General features: G+C 39.9%; 1 protein-coding gene across 1 annotated transcript in view; it reads left to right on the top strand.

Moving 5' to 3' along the window:
* MYO10 (myosin X) overlaps window positions 1-24,060 on the top strand; it is a 167,117-nt gene that overhangs the window by 95,205 nt on the left and 47,852 nt on the right. The window contains exons 5-19 of the mRNA XM_050316122.1: window positions 2,480-2,614; window positions 3,629-3,753; window positions 4,638-4,651; window positions 4,764-4,848; window positions 5,512-5,615; window positions 7,709-7,838; window positions 8,766-8,884; window positions 9,609-9,755; window positions 9,924-10,024; window positions 10,258-10,324; window positions 11,440-11,532; window positions 12,312-12,380; window positions 12,560-12,642; window positions 14,080-14,188; window positions 16,978-17,058. Of these exons, the coding sequence (XP_050172079.1) occupies window positions 2,480-2,614; window positions 3,629-3,753; window positions 4,638-4,651; window positions 4,764-4,848; window positions 5,512-5,615; window positions 7,709-7,838; window positions 8,766-8,884; window positions 9,609-9,755; window positions 9,924-10,024; window positions 10,258-10,324; window positions 11,440-11,532; window positions 12,312-12,380; window positions 12,560-12,642; window positions 14,080-14,188; window positions 16,978-17,058 (1,462 nt within the window). The remainder of the gene's footprint in view (window positions 1-2,479; window positions 2,615-3,628; window positions 3,754-4,637; window positions 4,652-4,763; window positions 4,849-5,511; window positions 5,616-7,708; window positions 7,839-8,765; window positions 8,885-9,608; window positions 9,756-9,923; window positions 10,025-10,257; window positions 10,325-11,439; window positions 11,533-12,311; window positions 12,381-12,559; window positions 12,643-14,079; window positions 14,189-16,977; window positions 17,059-24,060) is intronic.

The following is a 24,060-nucleotide window of genomic DNA, read 5'->3' as shown; positions in this document are numbered from 1 at the left end:
GGTTTTTCCTTCTAATATGAGAACTTAGGGGCTTCAGATGAAGCTAATAGAAGGTGGATCTGAAACACGACACGTTCATGTGCTTTTTAAGGGACCATGGCTAGAAACTCATAGAAGATATATCCATTGAGGGTTACAAGACACATAGAAACCAGGGTTAGATCAAGAACCCTCTGAACAGCAAATAACTGGAAGCTAGAAGAACAGAAGGGAAGTATCACGTCTTCCCAGGGCCTCTCATTTGGCAACTGCCAGGGATAAGACACTGGGCAGGTAGGTTCAGCCTGAACCAGTTTTGAGCCTCTCCTGCTCTAAGAAAAAATCAAGAGCATGTAATTGTGCATAATACCAACTGTACCAGAGTTGGGTGCAGTAGATATTGTTCCATTGGCTTTGAATATCTCACTTGTAGGCTGTCTCTCAGTTACAGTGGAGTATCTTTCAGCTTCCGTCTCAAGGGACAGTGAGTGGGGGCAGAGGAAGGATGGTGTCAGTGAAAGAGGTGATGTCCCCCTTGGCACCCTATCCCTGCCGTGGAGCTATACACATGGTTCAGAGGGAGAGAATTTAGGCAGGAAGAGGTACATGTAACTTGAGGGTTTATTACACTGGACAAGGGTAATGCAAAGGTTTGTGGTGCTCTTTCAAAACTACTGGTAGAAATGCTTTGTAGGGGGAGTGAATATTAAATAGAGCAATATTAAATGTTTGCTTCATTGGCAGAAGAGCATGAATAAGTGAGGGCCTGCAAAGAGAAAGGGAAGGAATACCAAATAGGCCAGATATCCGGAATACCAAAAGGCCAGATATCCAGGGTAAAATTACATAAAAAATACTACAGAATTTGTATGATGGATGAATCACAGTTGCTGGAACATATCAGCGGCATGAAGCTTTATGCAACATTTTAAAGACTCTGATTCTTCTTGGGAAATGCTTAAATCTCAGCTAAAACTCTGTGTCTCATTATGTTTTCTGAATGTCTCTTTGCTGATTTTTTTTTTAATTGTTGGCATTCATTTGCAGAAAAATGCTGTGCTGTTTTCTTACTTTTTACTAGAAAGCATCAGTATACTTTACTGTAATCTGTAATTCCTGGGGTCACCACTCAGCAATGGCATAACAAAAGTCTGTCAAATTATCTAAGCTTACTCCACATGGTTCGATTCCCGGTCAGGGCCACTCCCAGGCAGATGGAGCTCGTTAGCCCTTAAAAAGGCAATCCATGTATGTCCTAAGGACCTCACTGCCACCGTCCAAGCTCGCTTGGCCCCGGCAGATGAACCTTAGGATTAAAGGGTGGGCTCAGTTCCGCGCACACTGTGTCTCACCTAAAAAATCCAATGCGCAGGCTGGAAGGTGTAAAGACCTTCCCCGGATCTTCGCTCGCAAAGACTGGCCATTATATTACTCCACATGCCCAGTAGTGCTCCATTAAAGTCAGTCAAAAAATTTCTGCTTGCTACAATGAATAAGATGGGGTAAGACTAAAATGTAGCCAGTCTCTTTGGAAGTAAGCTGGAATTAGGTACAGTTTAATAAGAATTAGGAAAACTAGAAATTAAGCAGCAGTTTAGGATATAATGCTATGACATCAGATGAAAAGCAAGCAAACTAGACAAACTATACCTACAAGTTATATTTCGTAATGGCTTACACTGTTTTTAGTCTACATAAATGAAGGGAAATTATGTGGGGGGAAAGGAGCCAAATTTATACTTTCCCCTTTTGGAGTGTTGGTTTTGAAGAGAAACTGAGTATATTGCCTTCTGTTTGTATCAGCAAGGCTACTTATTAACAGTTTGTTTTAAAAATGTCAATTTACCGTTATCAGATAGCTTTGTTCTCCTGTGGGTGAAAATGAGATATTTTACATCTCTAATGGTGATAAGAGGTGAAAATTGTTGATATTTTGAACTCACGCTAATATAGTTTCTTTGAATAGGTATATAAAAAGTTTGTTTAAAGGATATGTAGCTCACTAAGAATTTCAGCATTAATTATAGTAGTAACCTTTATGTGTTAGAATATGCACTGGGATCTCTAACCTACTCCTCCTCCTTCTCACAGCAGGGCTCCTTGATTAGCTAGATTGCTGCTATGTAATTCCAAACTTTCCCAGTTTAATTCATAGTCTGGTCTTTATCCCTGACTATTGCAGTGCCTTTGTGGTGGGAAGTGTTCGATAATTGTTTGTATTCAGAGATCTCTTTGTTGCCTCATGGGTGTGTGTACATATGCAATCAGTGCCTTGAAATGCTGTCTGAGCAGTGGTGTGAAGTCTAAAGACAGCTTTGGTTTTGCCTTGGATGTCATATTCAAGAAGCTTAAGGGGGTATTTTGCTTCCCTTTGACTATCACTTCTAATCACGCCAGTCTTCCTGACCTCCAATAATGTAGAGTTTGGAGGGCTGGCCAGACAGAGAGCTTCTTCACTGGCCACTGGAACTGTGAAGACAATTTTCTCCTCTTCTTTCAGTGGCGAAAGTGGTGCTGGTAAGACAGAAAGCACTAAGCTGATTCTCAAGTTCTTGTCTGCAATGAGCCAACATTCGCTGGAGCTGTCCTGCAGAGAGAAGACATCCTGTGTGGAGCAAGCTATTCTTGAGAGCAGGTACTAGATCTTTCAATACACAGGTATTTTTTCGAGAAGACAGAAACCTTGACATTGAAATAAGATCTTGCAATGTAATTAAATATGCGTGCCTCTTTATTGAACAATAAAATTAATATTGGAGATGGGGAAATACTCCATTAAATAAAATTACCCGGCTACTCTAGATAGTTGTGAGCACAGTAGCATATCTTAATAAAGCAAAAATATGCAGAATTTTGAAATTATTGAAGCTTTAATGGTAGCTTTAATTTTTGTTTGGGGCTGAATTTGAGATAGTCAGAATAAAGGAAGTGGGTGATGGGAGGGAGAAACCATTGGTTCAGTTTGTATAGCCTGAGGATAAGGTAGAACAAGATACAACATGGTGAGTATAAAGTCCTCAAGTGGTAATAGCATGCTGAGGAAAGGGAGGGTAAGGAGAACTGATAAAACAGATGAGTAAATGCATCAGATAAATTGGACACAATCTACAAAAGCAAAAAAATACTCTCTGTGTTCACGTGAAATAATACACGATTCTAAACTATTAAAAACAAGACAATTTGAGATGCTATTACTTTTGTTTATCTTCCTTCATCTCTGTTATACATGCTGTATCTTGATGTAATTAAGTTTATTTTAATTGCCTTAGGACAAGGACTATTTCCTTACATCTGTCTAGCAATTTGCATGTGCTGAGATTTCTTATTTCTATCATTTGAGTACTGCAGTGAGAATTGCATGCATCTTTTGAGCAATTTCAAAAGAAGTAGCAAGTAGCAGTTACTGCTCCGGAGCTGCAGAGTAGTTTGGTATGATTAATCTTCTTGTTGTGTGAATACTTGCATCTTTTGATAGGAAATTGAAATGCCCATTGCTAATAAATGGAGCGTACTGCAGAGGATGTAAGCTATGGCTGAGAGGAGTGTTAGAAGGGAGCTTGCCAGAGTGCTGTTCCTTTCACCAGTCCCATGTGAAATTGTTGGCATGCTGGTCACATGTTAACACTCTTGTCGTTGTCTGTTTTCACAGTCCAATTATGGAAGCTTTTGGCAATGCGAAGACTGTTTACAACAACAACTCAAGTCGCTTTGGGAAGTTTATTCAGCTGAACATCTGTCAGAAAGGAAACATTCAGGGAGGAAGAATTATAGATTGTATCCTCATTTGGTGATTTGACCCCTGTTTGCAGGCAGCTCCCATGTACCTCCTTGACGGAGGACTGAGAGAACTGGCTTGCCTTTGTCTGTCCTTTGACCTCATCACTGTTAAATTGAGCTGGTGTAAGTGGGAAAGGGAAGAAGCAGCACCAGATTCACACATGCATACATGCATTTGTGGCAGTGTGGGGTGTATATACTCACTCTTGGAGGACCAGCATTTTGCGTTGCTACTGCCAGTGTGGCGTGGCTCATAGGCCTATTCCTACATAGTGATCTAAACCAGCCTGAATTCTTGGGGATAACCTCAGTTGTCAGCCATTTCCCTCATTTATTATATCCAAAGATAAGCTGCTTACTTCTCTGGAGAAGTACTTGAAGGAGCAGAGCTGCTGAATTTCTGCAGCATGAGTCTGGGTGGGTTAAATTCTCGTGTTTACCCTGCATTTGGCGAAATCAGACTGTGAGCAGCTACACCAGAGCACCAGAGGTGTGGTGATGAGGAATATTCCAAGTGTATCCTACCTACTGTTTTAAACATAAGCTGCTTTTGAATTGGACAAATTTAGAGTTGTTTAGTGGAAAGAAAAATCAAAGGAAGCAGATGTCATTCAAAATGCAGAATGTCACAAGTCCAGTTTTGATGAAATGGAAGAGTCAAGAAGGTGTTAATACATTGATAATAGAACTGCTAATATTATTATAATTGCCACTTTATTTATCTTGTTTGTAGGCATGTTGTATGAAACATATTTAGCATGTTGTAAGAAAAGATTGTGATGCTCTTCCTATTGTCTCAAATGAAAGAAGATTATAAATGGCTTCTGCATTAATTGCTTTTTACTTTATTCCTTGACTAAAGCTTTTCTTCCTGGCTCTAGATTTATTGGAAAAAGTAAGTTGATGTTTGCTTTTGCTTAGTTAATTGTGTTTGATTTAATATTTTCTCTGAAACTGTGGATAAAAAATTTGTCCTTAAAAATGATCACTGTTTTTTACTTTGATAGAATCGTGTAGTAAGACAAAACCCTGGGGAAAGAAATTATCATATATTCTATGCTCTGCTGGCAGGGATAGAAGAGAGAGAGAAAGGTGAGTGGCAAAACACAAGTCACACAACTGTAGTGGCGTTCTCCAAGCAGTCAGCTGTGGGGACAGCATTGAAGATTTTAACTGCAGAAACCAACTAACCCAAGCAGAGAAATAAGTTATTTATTCAACTGAGATTCTGTGAGTGTGAATTTGAGATCAACTTGATAAAGCAACCTGCTTAGTCAAAGAATGTCACTGAGCTACTGATGGTTTTTCTCCCAGCTTCTGCTATAGCCTTGAGAAAATTGCTTGGGGACAAACATGCCTCATTCTGTTCAAACTGAATATTTTTGCTGTTAGTAAATAACTCCACAGCAACACAAATAAATAATTCTGGTTCCTCTAATCCTCTCTCATAAAGAATAAATCCACTGAACAAAAGAAATGACATTTGTATATGTGCAAAATTGCCTAAAGCTGTTTCAGCATCTCCCCCAAGCTTGCTGTCTTTGAATGCTAAAAAGTTAACTGCATTATGCAGCTAAATAAAACAAAACTCAGGAAAATAGCCCCCATCATATTTTAATATAAAGCTTTGGCTTGTGCATCATCATCATTTTCTGAGCACGTGAATTGTGAACTGCTTAACTCTGACATAGTAATTTGTGGAGTGCTTTTGTTTTGGCATTTCTTTTTATTCACTCTCTTTTCTCTCCTCATTAGATGCTTTTTACTTATCTGTACCGGAGAACTACCACTACCTGAATCAGTCTGGATGTATAGTGGATAAGACAATCAGTGACAAAGATTCTTTCAAGGAAGTCATTGTGAGTTATTTTTCTAGTTCTTTTGCTTAAAAACACTGGAAGTTCAAGGTGCCAGGGCCTATTGACAGAGAATGGGACAAAGCCTTTTTGTGCTTTCCTGAATATGCAGCTTTCTCATTGAGGCACTGATCTTACAGGGATTCATATTTTCTCAAAATGCTTCACTGTCCTTTGGAACATGCTTTTACCTTCCCTCCAGTATTTCATTTTTCTGTCATTTCAAAGTGTGTGTAATTTACCAAAATTATTACATTTTGAAATTAAAAGAATATCTGTTGTCACTAAGGCTTTTACATGCCTTTGCCCTTCCCTATATTGTTTTATATTACAGATAGATAGATAGATAGATAGATAGATAGATAGATAGATATTTCACTGTTTCTCAATCCTAAAGCTTTGTCCAGATCATGTAGCATCTATTGGGTGGAGTCTGGAGTGCAGTGCAACACTGCAACAGGGAGTGAAGCACCTGTGACTCTTTTAAGTTGCAGCTGCAAAGTCCAGTTGTATGGAGTGACTTACACAATAGAATAGAAGAAAACATAAACACAGATTAGAAACCAGGTCGTGATGGAATCTCTATGAATGTCTGTATATCTTATACCCACAGCAATTAGTCTGTACTGACCACACTAATTGCATACTGTAGCACCAGGGTGATGCACATTAGATTTTAAAAATCAGACTAAACATTTGGTTTTATGCCCTTCACCAAACTGTTTTGGCTTAGCTATGTTAATCTCTTTGCCAAATTGACAAATTAGTGTGTAGTGGATGTGGCCGGTTATTTCAGTGTAAAAAGCCGTCATTTTGTATGGCGGAAGGGTGTGTTGGAAAAGTTGGTAACTTATCTATATTGTTGTCACGTGCTAAAGTTGATTAGCATGACATTTAATTTGTGCTAATCATCCCAGGGTAGGCAGAGCGTGAAATCAGTTGGGCAGGTGATGTTTGCCTGCTGCCCGCAGCGTGGGCAGGCTGGGAGCAGAGGCTGAGGCTGCCAGGCTGCATTCCCAGAACAGGAGGCGGGCAGAAACCCCCACAGTTCACCCTCACCTGTCTTTTCCTATTATGGTCATCTCCTTTACCTGTTTTTATTGCAGTTTTAAGTCACAGAAATGTTACTTAAGGGAAACTTTTTTGTAGGAGACAGGGACGAGCTGCACGGTGACTGTGGAGATGAATTCCTAGTGCTGCTGCTTTTCTGTTGTGAAAGGTCTTCTTTACCAAATAAACCTTCAACCATTATCCCTACCCTGCTTTGAACTGTGGCACGAGTCTGAGGCTTTTCCATTTGTAATGGATGATTTTTGGAAGATAAAATGTGTCATGTGTCATCTGTAAGACACCTGCAGTGACTATAACATGTCTGACTGGGGGTATAAAACTGATCTGGTCTCAGACAGACTTGTATTAGATCCAGGTTTGGGAAATTCTGGTCATTTCAGGAGGCATACAATTACATACCCCTTCTGTGTGAAAGAAAGCATATGTTCCTCTTGTTTTAGTATTTCTGCTAATACTTTGCAATTTGCTCATTTACGTAGTTGAGCCTTGATCATTGCCATATTGTTTATTCACAAATTCGACACTTTTTGTATAGATTCCTTTCTTGCTCAGTTTTACTGGGAGTTGTCAGACCACATTGGTAAAATGCATGTTTGGGCACACACATGAGCAAATCTTACATGTTGCTGTGTTTCCTCCCCTATGCCGTGTTACCTACAAGGCTAATTGGCACAATTTGGTAAAAACACACAAGAGGTTATCAATTAATAATTCAAATTAAAGTAATTGTGTCTGATGCACAACTCAGTAGGTCATTCCAATATTTAAACAATTTTCGTGATTAATTTGAAAGCAAATTACAACATCATTACAGCATCAAAATGAGATGTCTTAAAAGCAGAGATACTTACATGTTTCAAGATGTTTCAAGATGTTCCAGTGATACCTTACAGTGTATTCAGTTTGGGATGAAACCAAAGGAATGGACTCCAGCCAGCCCTCTGTTAGTCCTGACTTGCTTTTCTAAGGCCTCTCATTTTTGAGTCTGTGTGCATGTTATTGAAGAAGGTCACATGTCATTCCAGACTGCAATGGAAGTGATGCAATTCAGCAAGGAGGAGGTACGAGAAGTTTTGAGGCTGTTGGCTGGCATTTTGCATCTGGGAAATGTTGAGTTCATCACTGCTGGTGGGGCACAGGTGTCCTTTAAAACAGGTGAGAAGGCTGTGCATCCAAATGTTTCTTGAGGCTATGAAAGTCATAGTCGTTGCTACTGTATCTGAACATAACAAGGACAAACAGTGAAAGGGTCTTACTGCTTTTTAACATCTTTAAATGTTGATTAAAGTGTTATTTTTGGAGGGTGGGGTTTGACAAATAAGGAAAGCTAGTCTGCTGCTGGATGCTATATCTTAGTTATGGAAGACCTTGGGCACATATTTATTCCATTAATAGTAATGAAATTCCATTTGAATCTAATTCTTGAAATATTCTCAAGTTGATAAAACATAAGTGCTCAAATACATTTCCTTAACAAGATCTCCACCAAAGGTATCTTTTATTAGAGCTTTCAATACTTCAGTTGCAAATCCGAGAGTATGTGCTGGTGTGTCTAAAGATTGAACTGTGAGCATTTTGAATGTTTGTTCAAGTATGGCAGTAGAGAGTAGCATTACATACTGCTTATATACCATGTTATAGCAAAATTGAAAACTAAAGTATGCGTGTAAGAAAAAAATTGCATTGATTTATCCGCATCATCCTGAGGGAGGCTGAAAAGCATTCATGTAGACAAAGAGTCAGTTACTGTTTGTATCGGGAAAAATGTGTTAGTGTAAGCAGTAAATTGTTTGAATCCTTGAGGTATAACATTAAGAGGTAAATAAATATTTGTGACTTACTTGTGGTGAATTTCTACTGTTAACTCCCTTCAGTTGTACATATTTATGCCTTTTCATGAGCAGCAAAACAATATCCTAGGGTTTCTAGTTGTGTTTTTGTCTCTAATCCCTGTCATTTTGGAAGCATCTTAAATGGTGGCAGTAGTAATAATGATAATAATAGTAAAAAAACTAATTGGTTTAATAACCTTATACATTTAAGGACATATTTGTATTTGTCTTTGTCATTCTCTTTTGGCAGCTCTGGGTAGATCTGCTGAATTACTAGGGTTGGACTCCACACAGCTAACTGAAGCATTGACACAGAGGTCAATGATACTCAGGGGAGAAGAAATCCTAACACCTCTTAGTATACAGCAGGTAAAGGCATCTCAGTTTTGTCATGTTTTTAGGGTCTTTGAAAGATATGTCTCGATCTTCAAGTCCAGAGAAATCACTAGACACTCAGGGACTGGAGCTTAGCTCATGCGTCGGAGTTGTAATCAAAAGTACTACATAGATTTTTTGGGGAAGGGTGTCATCTCTGTAGATCCCATCCTGTCATTCTGACCAGGGCTGGGAGCTTGGCTCTTGTTATCCTTATTAAGCCTGATTGCTTACCATTTTTTTCAAATTCTAATCATCTAGGCTGATACTTTTCACTATCGACACTTGTGTCAGGTGGGTGGTTTTGAAATTTTCTGGAGAAATATTGTTGTCATTTACAAGAATGGGATTAGAAATAGGTATGCATAACATTTATGCTTACCTCTAGAAAAGGGTGAATTAAGGTATTATTTCCTACCCTTCTCTTTTCTTCCTCCAGAACTTAAGTTTATGATTTTCTAGATTTTTGAATGCTTTAGCCTTGAGATGTAATTTTAAAGCCACATAGGTATACATCTGTTTTAACTTAAACTGTTAAACTCAAATCATGATGCCTTCTAAAGTGTTAATGCAATTGCAGTGTCGAGCTACATAGGAATACAAATCTGCTTGCATTATGCTTTGCTTTATGGTGTGCTAAGGACACTGACCAGCAAGGTGTGATCACTTCTCAGTCACAGGGGTGACTGATGTGTCGTGTGTTCCTTTTTTATCACAGGCAATAGACAGCAGAGATTCTATGGCTATGGCACTTTATTCTCAGTGTTTTGCTTGGGTCATTAAGAAAATCAATAGCAGAATCAGGAGCAAGGAAGACTTCAAGTCTATTGGAATTTTGGACATATTTGGATTTGAAAACTTTGAGGTAGGTTTCAGAAGCTTGTTTAAATTTATGCTGTATTTTTTCTATGTATCTTTGTCCTCTTCTCTGGAACTTGATTATTAAACATGACTTACTTAAACCAGTCCCTTGTTTGCAAAGTAAAATACATACAAAACTGTATGCATTTTTGAAAATTTCTTGTCTCTTTAGGTAAACCGTTTTGAGCAGTTCAATATTAACTATGCAAATGAGAAGCTTCAGGAGTATTTCAACAAGCACATCTTTTCCTTGGAGCAACTGGAATACAGCAGGTAAGAGACAGGGAAGAAATTTGAAAGAATTTTGACTATCAGCGTTCACTTGAAATCTCGATTTGCAGCTCCCTTAGCTTCCTTTGAAAATCTCCGTCTGGAGCTGTGTACTTTTTAAAAGCAAGCTGATTTTGCTGTCATTTGCAAGATAAATACACCACATCTTCCTGTTTTTATAATTAAAATGGTTTCATCATATTTGTCAATAAAAAGGTCCTCTTTATTTTCCTTAGGGAAGGACTAATTTGGGAGGATATTGATTGGACAGACAATGGCGAGTGCTTGGATCTTATTGAAAAGGTAATAATGTGATGTAACCTATTTTTCGTTTTTGTTCTGAGGTAATCTGTCCTTAAAACACTTGCCATAACAAAGAACAAGTGAAGAGAGTGGTGGATCTTGCATGTTTAAATGTCAAACTTTTAATCAGATCGTTTTCACGTATGTCTACATTATGGGTAATATTGTAAGCTCACTGTATGTATTTCTGCAACTTTTCTCCATGTGTGATTTTATACAAAAGCAATATTTGCGCATGATTAAAAAGAATCATTTGATCCATGTTCCCTTCCGCCACCACTACAGGTGAGCTGTGTGGGTTTATCTCCATAGCAGGCCGTGTGGCTGCAAGAGTTCAGATGGCCACAGAAACGAATGGCAGTAGGCAGGGGATCCAGCTGGCAGGACGTGACTGCAGTCAGGGCGGTGTGGTTTGTCAGGAGCTGCTCTGGGCCCAGGGGAAGTGGCTTATTAAAAGGTGCTCCTGGAGATCCATGTTTTCCTGAGAGGCTGTATCAACCTGAAGCTTGCCGGACACATTAATTAACAAGCAGGGTAGCTTGCTTTGTTTACCACCCCTTCTAGTATGAGAAGTAGGGAACATCAAAGGAAATTACACAGAGGCATATGCAAAGCAAAGGGAGGTTGTGTTTCACACAGCGCGTAGTTAAACTGTGTATCTTTTGCTCTGCCCTTCGGCACTGTGGGTGCTAAAAGTTTGCATTGGTTCAACAACTAAGTAGATAATTTAACGGAAGAAAACTTTTGGAAAGGCTTCTTTACACAAACTCCTCAGACTCCTGATCACTGGAAATCTTGGAGGCTGGAGATATATTCTGGGGCAATGTCATTGTATGCATCGAAAAATTACCTACATCAGGAGAACTGTTGATTCTTCCAGTAGGTTGTTTTTCTTAATTTTGGACATGGATCATATGCTCTATATTTCAAAAGGAGTGTTGCCATAAAAATAGGATTTCAGTCATCTACGAGAGTGGGGTTTCAGTTGTGTATGGGTGTTTCTGCACTTCTCTGCACACAGCAACTTCAAGGACCTTGTGATTTTTCCAAACTGGGGACAACATCTGTGTCCATCTGTGCACTAATTAACCTTCTGCATTTTCTTGCTGTTCTAGAAACTGGGACTACTGGCACTTATCAATGAGGAGAGCCATTTTCCTCAAGCTACTGACTCCACCTTACTGGAGAAGTTGAATGCCCAGCATGCTGTATGTGATGTTTCACTGATGTTTTCTCTGCAAATTATGGAGGATCTCTTTGCTTCTGTAGAAATTCATGGTTCAAATATATGGGTGCATAGTTTTAGAGGCTTTTTCGGATGTGATTCTCCTTCCTTTGAAATCCATAATTTATATATAAAATATAATTTGCTGTCAAGACTGAGTTGCCTGAAGTTACCTAAAGAACATATCCTTGTTACTGTGCAGTTAAAGGTTTCTATCGTGGTAAATAAGTCAAATTCTACTCTTAATTAGAGGTCTGTCAACCTGCAGTAGCTCAGACTATGTAGATCTTCAATTTCCCTAGACTAATGAGGCATTAACCTTGATGTCATTTACTGAAAGATGGCTGTTTCCTCTGTGCAGATTAGTGTTACCTTTATTTGTGATCCTAGAATTATTTCTGAGAATTTCTAGGATGCAAGCATATCTACCAATTTTCATAACTGCCAGTTTAAGACATAGTCTTCTCTTTCAAAGTGCCTTTAATAGATGGTCCTGCCAGATGGATTCAGGTTTAGTATAATGCCTTTTTATATACTATAAATCTGCTATTGCTGCACTTGAAGCAACCCAGACTAACAAATCCTATTATCATTATAAGTTGCTTGTTTGCTTTTGGAGCACTAATCTTCGGGGGAGTTTACTGGAAGACAATGGTTTGTTTAGTATGGGTTGAGAGGAGAATGTGAACCTTTGTATCATTCCATTCCCTGACACCCCCAACCCCCCAAATATTTTTCTCTTTTTTTTCCCCCTCCATTTAGAACAATCCTTTTTATGTAAAACCGAGAGTTGCTGTTCACAACTTTGGAGTGAAGCACTACGCTGGGGAGGTAATTTCTTTATTTGCTGAAATTATTCCAAGCAGAATTTTCATTAGCTTAATTTTACCCTGAGGCCTCTCAAAATTAACTAAAGCGCTCTGTTTCCTCAGCACTTCTTGCAGTACTGCTCTTGTGAGAGGTGCTTGACTGTTTGGCTTGTTCTTTGAACCAGCTCTGTTTCCTTCTAGGTCCAGTATGATGTCAGGGGGATCTTGGAGAAGAACAGAGATACTTTCAGAGACGATCTCTTGAATTTGTTACGTGAAAGCAGGTACGTTTCTGTGATTTTTGTTAAGGACATGATATTAAGAGATGTCATATCAACTAATTCTGCCAGGATTTATCACCTAATTCTGCTGGAGTTTGAATATGTTAGATATTGCATAGCATCAGACCTTGACAGAATTGAAATGAGCATAGAATGAAATAGAAATGAGTATATCATAGAATTGGTATGAGCATATCATATCATATCATACAAATGAGCATATCAGAGTTGCCTGTAAGCAGAGCTGACTGTAATCGGTTCTCACAAAGTTGGGTTTGCCTAAATTGTAGAGTACCTTGTCACTGTTCAGTCCTGGGGTTCCTAGAGAACTCTTGCTATTCTGTGATCAGTAAGGATGCTGGAAGCTGGTGATGGTTTTTAACAGTCTCAGGGTGCCTCACAGGCAGCGTGCATGTGTGGTTTTTTACTTCACATACATCTGGCTTTGCTTGTATTTCAGGCATTCCCTAATTTGGTTGAACACTTGGTGTCGGAGACCTACCACAGAGCAAACTGCCGTATAGTAATTGCTTCAAAGGCAGTGTTTCTATAAAGATTTATGTTACTGAAAGTTTGAGCATGGATGACTGGTACCTGTGTGTCTCCTGTCATTCTGTGTAAGGTCTTAGTCCTTGCAGTTGTACTCTGTGAGCTGTAGTGGGACCATGTCCCTTTTTGCAGGTGCGTGATTGAGGCTCCAGAACATGCAGAGGAGTAGCAGAAGAGGCAGCTGAGCGCGTGTGTTGCTGTCTCAGCTGCTGCCCTCACCTATCCAATCCAATCCAGTCATCCTGCCTTGCTGTACAAGTTGCTTGTTTTTAAATCCCTTAAGCCCTTCTGTGCAGGGGAAACTGTTAATAAGCATTTACCTCTCTATGTTGTTTGTTCTGGTTTTATGACATATCTGATATAACATTTGTCAATTGAAATGTGTACGTAAAAGGAATAGAAGTGTTAAAGCTGCTGGGCCTGGTTTTGCTTTGGCACCAACATCTGTGTAGAGTTCAAATTAAAACGTCCGTGCTTTTGTAGAAACAGCGAGAGGAGGGCACCCATCTGATAGAGCAGAAAACAACAGGGACAGCTGGTATCTGAAAGTGAGGCTCATGTGGGTGGCTGTTTTGTGTTATGGCCCTATACAAGCTGAAAGTCTTGCTTTTTAGTCTTTGTGCAGGTACAGTGCCAGTTACAGCTGGAGTTTCAGTGGAGTGAGTAGAGTAAAATGCAGTAAGGCCTCTAGGACTTCACACTTCAGTTCCCTAATGATGTGTTTGGAGTGAAGAAGAAAGAACCTCCTTGATTATGGAGGAAATCAATAAATGTGTTTTTGATGGAGGAGCTACTTTCTATGGGACGATGCTTTCTTTGCATTCTACAGTGATAACCCTCATAGTCTCTTAAGATACAATTTAGAAATATTCTTTTTCTTTCCCATTTCAGTCTTGATTTCATCTATGATCTATTTGAACATGTTTCAAGTCGCAACAATCAAGATACTCTTAAATGTGGAAGCAAGCACCGAAAACCCACAGTCAGTCTGCAGTTCAAGGTTAGTTAATGTGTTGTCTCTAGTCTGTAGCTAATCAGTGATAGATAAACCCTGGTCAGTAAAGAATGGGTGCAGACTGAAACAGGCAAAACTTGAGCATGAAAACATTGTTGTCTCTTTTATGAAACTGCCCTTGCTAATCAGCTGATTGGTTTCGAGTAGACACTAACCTTTGCATCACACCATTCACACAAAACTCCCATTGCATTCCCCACTTGCTTTTTTGTCCTTACTTTAAAGCTCATCTATGAAGTTGGTCTCTCCTGTCCTGGTTTTTCTTTATAATCTAAATCCAGCCACAAAATCGCATGAAGCCTTACAGTAATGTCTGTATACTAAGAAAAACAAGTGCTGAATACATACCTCATTAAGGTATTGCCTTGCTTTAACTTAAAGTTTGGAAGGCATTTTTGTTAAACACCTTTTTTATGAGGCTTTATAGCCTCCCATCAAAAATGGCACCAAATTGAAATCTACATAAAGTCTATCTGCAAATTATTTAAAAGATTGGCACAAAACATTTTCTAAATTACATGAGTACAAGTCTGGATTAGTTTTTTTTCATTTTGTTTGAATTAATATACATTTGCACAGTTCATTCACTTTTTTTTTTTTTAAGAAAGAGCAGACTCAAACCCCTTAAGGGCAGATTTTATCCTAGTAGACTATTTCTAAGTGTTGGACAGAACAGCAAGGAGTGTAGGCTGGGGCACACACAATGCCTTTTATTAAAAAACGCTAATGTTGTATTTCCTGGACAGCTTGTTTTGTGCTACCATAACTAATCTCAGACACTACCCACTTCTTATGGTGAGATGGTATTATTTGCTGTTCTCTGGAATAGCAGAAGGTACTGTTTCCACTTAGTCATTTGTATTATGTGCAAAGTAGACCTTTAAGATTTTACCTTACAAAAATTGACCACATTTTTGCACCCACTTGGCAAGGTAAAACAAAATGTAGTGTTCCTTCTGTTCTCTGTCAGGGCCCCTGGACTACATAAGGGTGATAAAACATGAAATCAAAACATAATTGCCTCTTATCTGAAGCTGCAGTAACTGACCATTAACCAACTGGGCTGCTTTACAAGAGGTTGACCTTCATATCATACCTTCCACAGAGAATTAGGTTGGGTGTTTTTTGCATGTTTTAAAGCCTTACAGGGATTAGCCCATCTTATTTCAACTGAAGATAAGAACTTTGCCTTCACAGTTTTATTCTCATGATAGGTTGGTTGACTCTTCTTTTCATTTGATGACCTGCCTACTGCAGGTCTGGGGGTGCATGCAGAATGGCTGAGTTTAGATGCCGTCTGTTTCAGCCTGTTGATTATAGCAGGGAAAACTTCAGATTAGATTGACCAGATTGTCACCAGTGACTTAGAGGTTTGCAGCACTCTGCAGAATCTGACTGTCTGTACCACAAGTGAAGGTGAAAATAGTTTACATCATTTTTGTTTAGACTGAGCAACTTTTCCAATCTCTGCAAGTAGGAGCCTGGCTTGAGAGAACTGGCTTATTATCCGGAGATGCAATGTTCACACAGATTTAATGCAATTAAGCCTTTACTTTCTAAAGCTGTAAATATTTGTCTTTACACAAAATATTTGGTTTTGTATGTTCTGGCTGTTTCATGTTTGCAGCCTGATTCCTGGTCCGTAGGCTACCAAAGGCAAATGAAGCAAAGACCTATCATTTATATTCCCAGTCATTTCACTGTTTGCTCTCTTTGCTCTGCACCAGCTCCTGTGCACAGCCTTAACTCTGCTTGTTACCTTTATCACTGCATGTTTAATCATCAAGTTAAGTCCTTGGTCTGCAGATTAAAGCAAGAATTTGTTATAACAGACTGACATTGGCAGTTTTGCTCCAAGACATATGGCAGGATGCACAGTGTTGCTCCTTTAAAAGGTAGATTTTCTGTCTCCTAGGCAGCCTGCTCTGTATTCCCTCTGCTGCCTGGCACAAAGTACCACCTTTGAGGGTTGAAACATTACCATTTGCTAACTTTCTGGACTCTTCAGAGCCTGGGTTCCTCTCCTGTACAGTCATTTGTATCTCTGCAAAGTAAATGCAAGACCTCAGTTCAAAATGGTTCATCATACTTAATGATACAGAATGAGGCAAGTTGGAATAAGATATGAAATGATAGCTCAGGAGGGAAAGGGGCGGATACGTAATTAAAGTAATAATCACAAAAGGACTGAGGGATTTTTGTGATTTTTATCTCCAGGCTGAGGTTCAGACAACTGATAGTCTAACATGTATTGAATCATTCAGAGTTCTAAAACTAGGAAAAAAACCTGTTTTCTTCAGGGGCAATGGAAAGTGAGTGGACATAGGGTAGTTGAAATGAAAAGAGGAAATATAGTTTTGTGGGGTTTACCTTAAGCCCCTTATCCTTCCTTTTGACGTGGTTGTGTTTAGCAGTTTGGGAGTGTGGATCCTAAGTCTTAAGTAGTCATTTGAAAGATCCCTGAAACAGCAAATTTCCAATTTGGTGTTTCCTTACAAACAGTTTTCTTAGTATCAACCTGTGAATCATGTTCACTGTAAAACAGTGATGACAGTTTTGGTCAGAAGAGATAGTGGAAGAAATGAACACACATGTATTGATCCTGTATGTTTGGAAGCAAGAGCTTACATGGTGCAGTAACTTCTGCTGTGTACCACTAGGTGTTGCAGTTAGATGCTGTCTGCAGTGCAGAGCTGCAAGACCTCTTGTCGGGGGTATGTTGTTTGTACAAAAATCCAGCTTGTGAAGTGCTCTTCTTTCTACCTGTGTTTTAGGAATCACTTCATTCTTTAATGGCAACGCTGAGTTCTTCAAATCCATTCTTCATTCGGTGCATCAAACCCAATGTGCAGAAGGTAAGATTTTAAATAGTTTCCATCTTTTCTATATGCTTCAGGCCTAATCTTTGTCTGCCTGTCCGGTTATTTACCATTGTGTGAAGCATAGGGTAGCATTCTTCACTGACTTTGTAGAAGACTCTGCAAGGGGAAGGCACTGGGAAAGGCTTTTGGTTTTTTTAATAGTCATTTCTCACAACTTTGATAAATGAGTGACTTTAAGGATGGCTTTAAAAGAAAGGTAGAAGGCTCCTCTGCTCATGTGACAACTCTGTGAGAGTCTTTAAAGGAAGAAAATACCAAAACTGCAAAGTTGGTTTTAAATCACTGGAGGTAGTGGTTCATGTGCATTTAGCAAAACTGGTGTGAATGACTGACTCTGTCATCAGACTCTTTCAATTTATGAAGATACTCAGCCTGTCCATGCTGGCTGTTTTGTTCTGTTACAGAAATTTGTTTTTAAAACAGGCTTGGAGACTAAGGCTTACAATACTGATTTGTCTTTTGGGTTACAGATAATGAAAGGCAATGTCAAGACTTTTCTAAATATGTCAGAGTGCTCTCTAGAAATGAAGTGGTAATGATACAGTAGTCATTGAAATTAATATTGTTAGCCTGGTTCTGATATCTTGGGTTTTTGCATATCCATTTTTGGCTTTATAGACTGTTAGTCAGCTGTGGTCTGCTTATGTCAAAAATGTAGGTGGAGGTGCTAGTGACTCTGATTTATGGTTTTCACATGGCAATTCATAAGTGACTTTGCTATAAATCCATATTTACTTGCTATATTTTTATGGGATGTCTGGTTAATCAGGATATCAATAAATCAAACCTGCAGGTTTTTGTGTTGCCTGGACAGTACATCCTTGACTTTACAAGTTTTCAGTTCCTAACTCTACTTTTGCACTGCTGCTTGTGATGTGTCAAATAATATGCATATTTTGGGCACCTTAGCAAGAAAGGGCAGCCTGGAAGCAAATTAGAACTGCTTTCTGCATGTTAAAGTGTTTGTTGCTAAGGTGTGCAGTCACCAGGCAGCTGAACCCACATGGATGATGGCACCTGGGCCAATAGCTGGGGTTTGTGAGCCTGTGTATGTAGCAAATCCCTGACTGAGGAAGGAGGATAGTTTTGAAAAGCTTGTTTGCTTCCCTGCTCCCATTTCTGCCTGGAAGCCCTATGGCACTTATAAAGCCTGCCTGCTGCCACTGGAGCATAAGAAGAATTTCAGTAACTAACTCACATGTTTTCCTTATTTGTCCTTTTGTACCTGAGTAAGGCTCATCTCCACAGTGCCAAAGTCACAAGGATTTGCCATGACTGATGCAAGAACCAGGCACTTGTTGCATTTCCATGGCAAGGAAAACACTGAGTTCCCATTACTGTGTTCCTTGTTCTTCCAGTCTTTTCCCAGCAGAATGCTCCATTGCTGACAAATTTGGCATCTGTTACTATATCTGCGCATATATTTTACTACCATTAAAACAAAGTTCTCACAGAATTAGCAGCTATGCAAGGAGAAGGAGCTTGAGAAAGCCTCAGTCTCAGGGAACCACATCTAATTGCAGGAGTGCATGCTGGAACAGATTAGGAAATTTCTGTACACCATCCCTTTCAATGTACATATGAAGTCTCACTGAAATCTTACAGAAAAATTATTGTCCTTGTTTTCCATTTGCTTTAATTTGATTGCAAATTTACCTTGATTCAATGGCTTTTACCAAATAAGAAATCCTATTTGAAGAACAGGAGTCAAGTGTCACACGGTTTCTCTGTTGTAGCTGATTCAGCAGAAAACTTGACAGAAAATGAGAAGGAAAGCCACGCTTTCAATGCTTGTCAATGGCTTTCTTAAATCGGGGAAGTGTTATCAAAATGCATTTTTGGGATTCACTGTTGTAAGTTTTGCCCGCTGTACCCTGTCTCCCACTCCATGTCATACAGACATAGTGATTTTAAGTGCCAGTCTTGTGATGTTGTTGCTCCTTCTGCTGTGATGCAGGTACCTTCGCTGGATTCCATAGATGCACATCATATTAAGGACTTTTTATTTTGTCCTCTCATACAACGTGTTGCTTCTTTTCAGTTAGACAAAGGAAGAGGAGGTGACTCAGTTTGCCCAGCTCTGAACCAGCACAGCTCAGAGACACATTAGCTGTGCATGGACTACCAGGGGTTACCATGCATGTGACTCACTGTGCAGGGTTGGTTAGAAACATAACTGCTTGAAACATTCAGATCAGTTGTTGCCAAAGCGGAGAAACTGCGATTGAAAGAAAGTAAAGGTCTTCACTGACCATATTCCTCTGTGTTTTCCATCTGCAGCGTTGGTGATATGGAATGATAAATGTCTCTTGAAAAGTGCATAAACACTGCTTGCCAAATACCAAATTATGTGGAAGAAAGGGGTGTCTTACTTGGTTTTTGAAATACACAGCATTAAGAGAGAGCTGGACCAGAGAGATTCATCAAGGAGGGAGCTGAAGTTGTGTTACTGGGGGCAAAGCCTCTCAATCTGCTCATATCTCTCTGAATTGGATACAAATAGGTGACAGACGTATTGGTGAGCATCCTCTGTAACTGGAGGGGAGGAGTGGGTGAGGCTCGAGACCTGTTTTACTCTGGAAGTATGTTTGAAGTCTGTAGATGAATGAGGTTGAGCAAATGGAAGTCAAATTCAAGCCTTTGAAAAGCAGAATGTGCAGCAGACAGTATTTTCTCTGCTGTTCTAGACATTAAAGTGTATTCATGTTGGATAAGAGATGTGATAATTTGCAGTAATTATTTGATTGTTGTAATTTTTCAAAAGTTTAATTTTTAAATACATTGCAGTGACAAGCGAAAACAATTCAGCATATGCAGTAAACCACTGGACATTTACATATGAAAGCAGGATCTACACTCATTAGTGCAATTTCCTAAAGGGAGAGCACAGAGTATGTGACCTTTTGTCACAAGACGTTTCAGCAAGCAGGCCTCAGACAGAAGGACAGAGGACCCATTAATCTTTGGGAGACCCCTGAACAATCATGGTATCTGTTTTCACAATTTCCAATCTGTTCTGAACCAGCCATAACATGGAAACTTTTCCACTTGGTATGCTTAATGAGTGTTTTTCTGCTAATGAAGGGTCTTTCTCCTCAGTTCCCCTTATCTTCACTGCAGCTGGCAGAACTACATATCTTTTCATCCTTTTGAACTTTGACACATCTTTCTCTGTTTCTTGGTTTCATGTTTCTTTTCTTAACTCCTGTTCTATTCAATAATAATTCCTCCCTGCAGCCTTACCTTTTCTGGTCTCTGACTCTTGGGTTTTTTTGGTGTACCTTAAATTAAGGTGGTGGCCACCACCCCCCCCAAACAAAACCAACCAACCCACAAACAAACAAAAAACAACAACAAAAAAGACTGTCTTTTTAAAACAAGCTTCAGCCATTGCTACAGCCATCAGCTGAATGTTTCTTCCAGCTTACTGCTGTTAATAAAGTTGCTAAGCCTTGGTGCCTCTCAGGAGACCGATCAAAGTAAACTTAAGGCCTGGACTTTCTATTCAAGCTGTTTCAGAGGCAGAAATTTTTGTGTTGCCCAGAAACAGCCAGCCTCAGGCAGTTTGGCTTAAGTGCTTTCTCAAGTTCCCTTTTCCATCTAGGTGATTTCTTGAAAATATATTGGCATAAACACAAGTGGCATAATACTGTCGTAAGGGTAGTGAGTGGCCCCCAACTCCAGCATCTGCATGGCCTCATCTGTGCTGATGTCTCATAACTTCAGTTAGTACAGCTTGCTTTTGTAATTCCCTGTTCTTGAGACTTCCACAGGTTCAGGCTTGGCTGTTCTCTCATGAATGCAGATGGGTGTCTACTCTTTGGTTACAGATCTAAATTGAGTTAGATAGACAAAATCCTAGCTTAATTATAGTTCACGTGAAATATTTGAAGATTTTCACTTCTTAATTTTTATAGGAAACTTCTGCTGGTGTGTGCCACCAGGCAGTGGTATTGCAGGGTCTCTACTCATCTCCCTGTCCGTTCATTTATGGTCTGTCTCATTCCTCTGTTGTAGTGATGATCTTGTCACTGTCAAGATAAAAGCCGCCTTGTCTCAGAGCTTGTGATCTCTGAAGGGGCAATTCTCTTCCTCTGCAGGTTTTTATATTAATTTTTCTTTAATCTTAAAATTTAATTAGGTCAGGCAAAGAAATGAACAAAATTAAACATGCATTGTAAACCTGCAGCAGGGTAGGGGCTACAGGGAAAATGAAAACAGAAAAAATGAAACTAGTAATAACTTCTCAGTTCAAAGGAAGACTGGTAGAAAAAAACATCTGTAATAAATTTTGCGAGATCTACTGCTGCTTAGAATCCTATCATGCTCCATATTCATTCTGGGAGAATTATTATCAAGGCAATAAGATGATTAGCATCACTTCTGGGGACAGAGCCATTTGAGGGATCAAGGTATGGCTATTGGCACCTGCAGTGTAGTTGGAGGCACAGGTCATTAATGGCCATGAGACACCCTAGAATAGCAAGCAGCATGTCCTATATAAGACAAAATAAGATGCACACCTATTTTGCTTGGCGCCTGAATTAAAGCTGTGTTCTTAAAATAGCTCTGGATCATTACAAATATAAGTACAGCGTAATACCAACCTAACCACCAGTTAGAAGTACAGCTCAGGAATGCAGTGCAAAGGAACAGTGATAGTACAGCTTGACCCTGTCTGCGAGGGTGATTGTATGCAGGGTGTGGAGCAGGTACAAGTGCAGTGAACCAGTACCTGAACTGGTTGTCAAGCTGGAATTGCAGTATTGTCATATTGAGACTTGACTGTATGAATTACTGAGTTTGCCTTGTAGGGAGATTTTAATTTATTTTTCTTGCAGAAATATGGATAAGAAGAGTTCAAGTCTTGTGGTGCTGCATTGAGAACAGCACTGACATATAACCTTGAAAGATTCAGGGAAGAAGACTCTGAACTTCAAAGATATTCTACCATACTTGTAGCACAGGATTGCTAAGCATCTGGAAAACTTCACTTTTAGAAGTCTCTGTTTCAAAAATATCCTTAATAGGTCTGGCTTCAAACCTCTGTGCACGTCCTACTGGAGTTATTTACCAAGCATGTGCTTTACACACTGACTTGTCACACAACAGAGTCTGGGTGTCCCCGGCTAGGGAGCAGATGCCTTTGTGGGTTTTTAAAGATGCTGAACCCAGCAGTTAAAAGCTAAAAAGTGTAAGGCCCTAAATGGAAGGTCTTTATGGTTTACTCAGTTGCTGAGCCCTGGGGTAGCCCTTCTGCAGCAAAACTGTGGTGTTCTCTGGTGCTAGCAGCTAGCAAATCACACAGTAAATTGACTTACTGTCCATAAGAAAAAGGGAATAGAAAGCCTGATCATGGTAATAGTTACCCTGACATATTTTGAAAGTAAAGAGATTAGATTATATAGCCCATGTACAGCTGCTGGGTGTGTGTGGTACTACCTATAGAGAGTTAAGGTGTACTAGTATTCATTTACAGTGTATAAGCTCATATATTAGAGATCCTTATTGCCTATTTTAAAATTGTCTCTTTAATCACAGTTGTTTTCAATAAATACTTGTTTAAGGAAGGCTTTTTGGCTGCCAATTACTGCTGTCATTTCTTCTGGAGGAAGCAGAGCCACAGGCTCTGAGCACAGATTTAGCTTGCTGGGGCAGCTCGGGTCAGGCTCAGGGAGCTGCTGCTCAGGCTCATCATTTGGGAGGAGAGCAATCATTTCCCAAAAACATGGCATGTTGGCCCAATCTCTCAGGTCAGCAGGTGCACAGGGCCAAATGCAAACTATTTATTCTTAGCCTTTTAACTTGTTCTTAAGGCCTTATGATTCATGATCAGGAAGGTGCAGTCGGAAGGTGTGGCGGCGTGCCTGGCCAACGCCACTTAATTCAGCTGCCTGGATCTTGTCGCCTTGGGTTTTGCAGAATTACATAGCTTCAAATCAAGACTTGTGGAGTATGTCCCAGCTGCATCCTTTTCTGACACATCACTTGAGTAATTAGGTCAGGCGCTAGAAGACTCCTTAGGTAAAAAGTGATAAGGAGAGTGGGTGTGAGGAAGGCAATCGCTCCTGCTCACAGAGTGCTGGCAGTGATGTTACATGTAAGTCTGAGTCCCTGCCTGAAAGAACAAGATGATTCCTGCAGAGTGTTTTGTGCTGCATGTAAGGCATGCCTGTCTTCTGCGTCCTCTCTGAAAGATCGCTCCCATCACTCCTGTGGCGCAGCCTGTTGGGTATGCTGCCCAGGAGCCACTGGGTTGTCCCTTTGTCCCCATCTCAGAGTGTCCCTGCTTGCTCGGCTGAAGTAGGTCATTCCGCTCTCCAGGCAGTCACTCAGACAGGCATGTTCTTCTTCTTCATCAAGGTTTGTTGCTTACCAAGCAGGGCTGACGAGGCAGCCCTTTGATAAGTGTATTATAGGGTTTGTCTTTCAGTGACCGTGGTTAAGGAGTTTAAAACTGAGCTGTTTAAGGCTAGGGATAGAGAGGGCTGAGATGGGATGCTGCTGGGGAGGGAGCAGACATGCTGCTGTAAAGGTTGCCTCAAACTCCAGGCAGTGCATGCAGACAAATATTTGCATGTTTTGCATCATGTACCATTTGGTAGGACTTTTTCCACAAATGGTAGGAGTAATTTTATGGATCTTGGTTAGTAACTGTGGCAGTATCTAAGCAGGATGGAGGGACACATGGGCAGCAAACGCTGCTTTGGGAGGGACTTGGAAGGAGGTGGCCCAAATGGCAAAGTACCAGAACAATTCTGGGGAAAAATAAAATGCCTGGGGGTAAGGCATTTTTAATGTGCAGCACTTGCCATGTAGTTCAGTGTGATATGTAGAAGTGAGGAAGATTTTCACTGCTGCAGCAATTGATCTGTCAGCAGCAGAGCACCTTACTGCCTCAAGCTGACTTCAGGCAGTGAAATAATTCTGCATGTTGTGCCACCTGATGGATTTTTTGAGGTTTTTGAATTACTT

The sequence above is a fragment of the Myiozetetes cayanensis genome, unplaced genomic scaffold (assembly GCF_022539395.1).
Source record: "Myiozetetes cayanensis isolate MyiCay16 unplaced genomic scaffold, myiCay2020 scf1, whole genome shotgun sequence".
Taxonomy (NCBI): Eukaryota; Metazoa; Chordata; class Aves; order Passeriformes; family Tyrannidae; genus Myiozetetes; species Myiozetetes cayanensis.
Note: the sequence above shows the minus strand (reverse complement) of the source record. Positions and strands in the feature narration are given on the sequence as shown.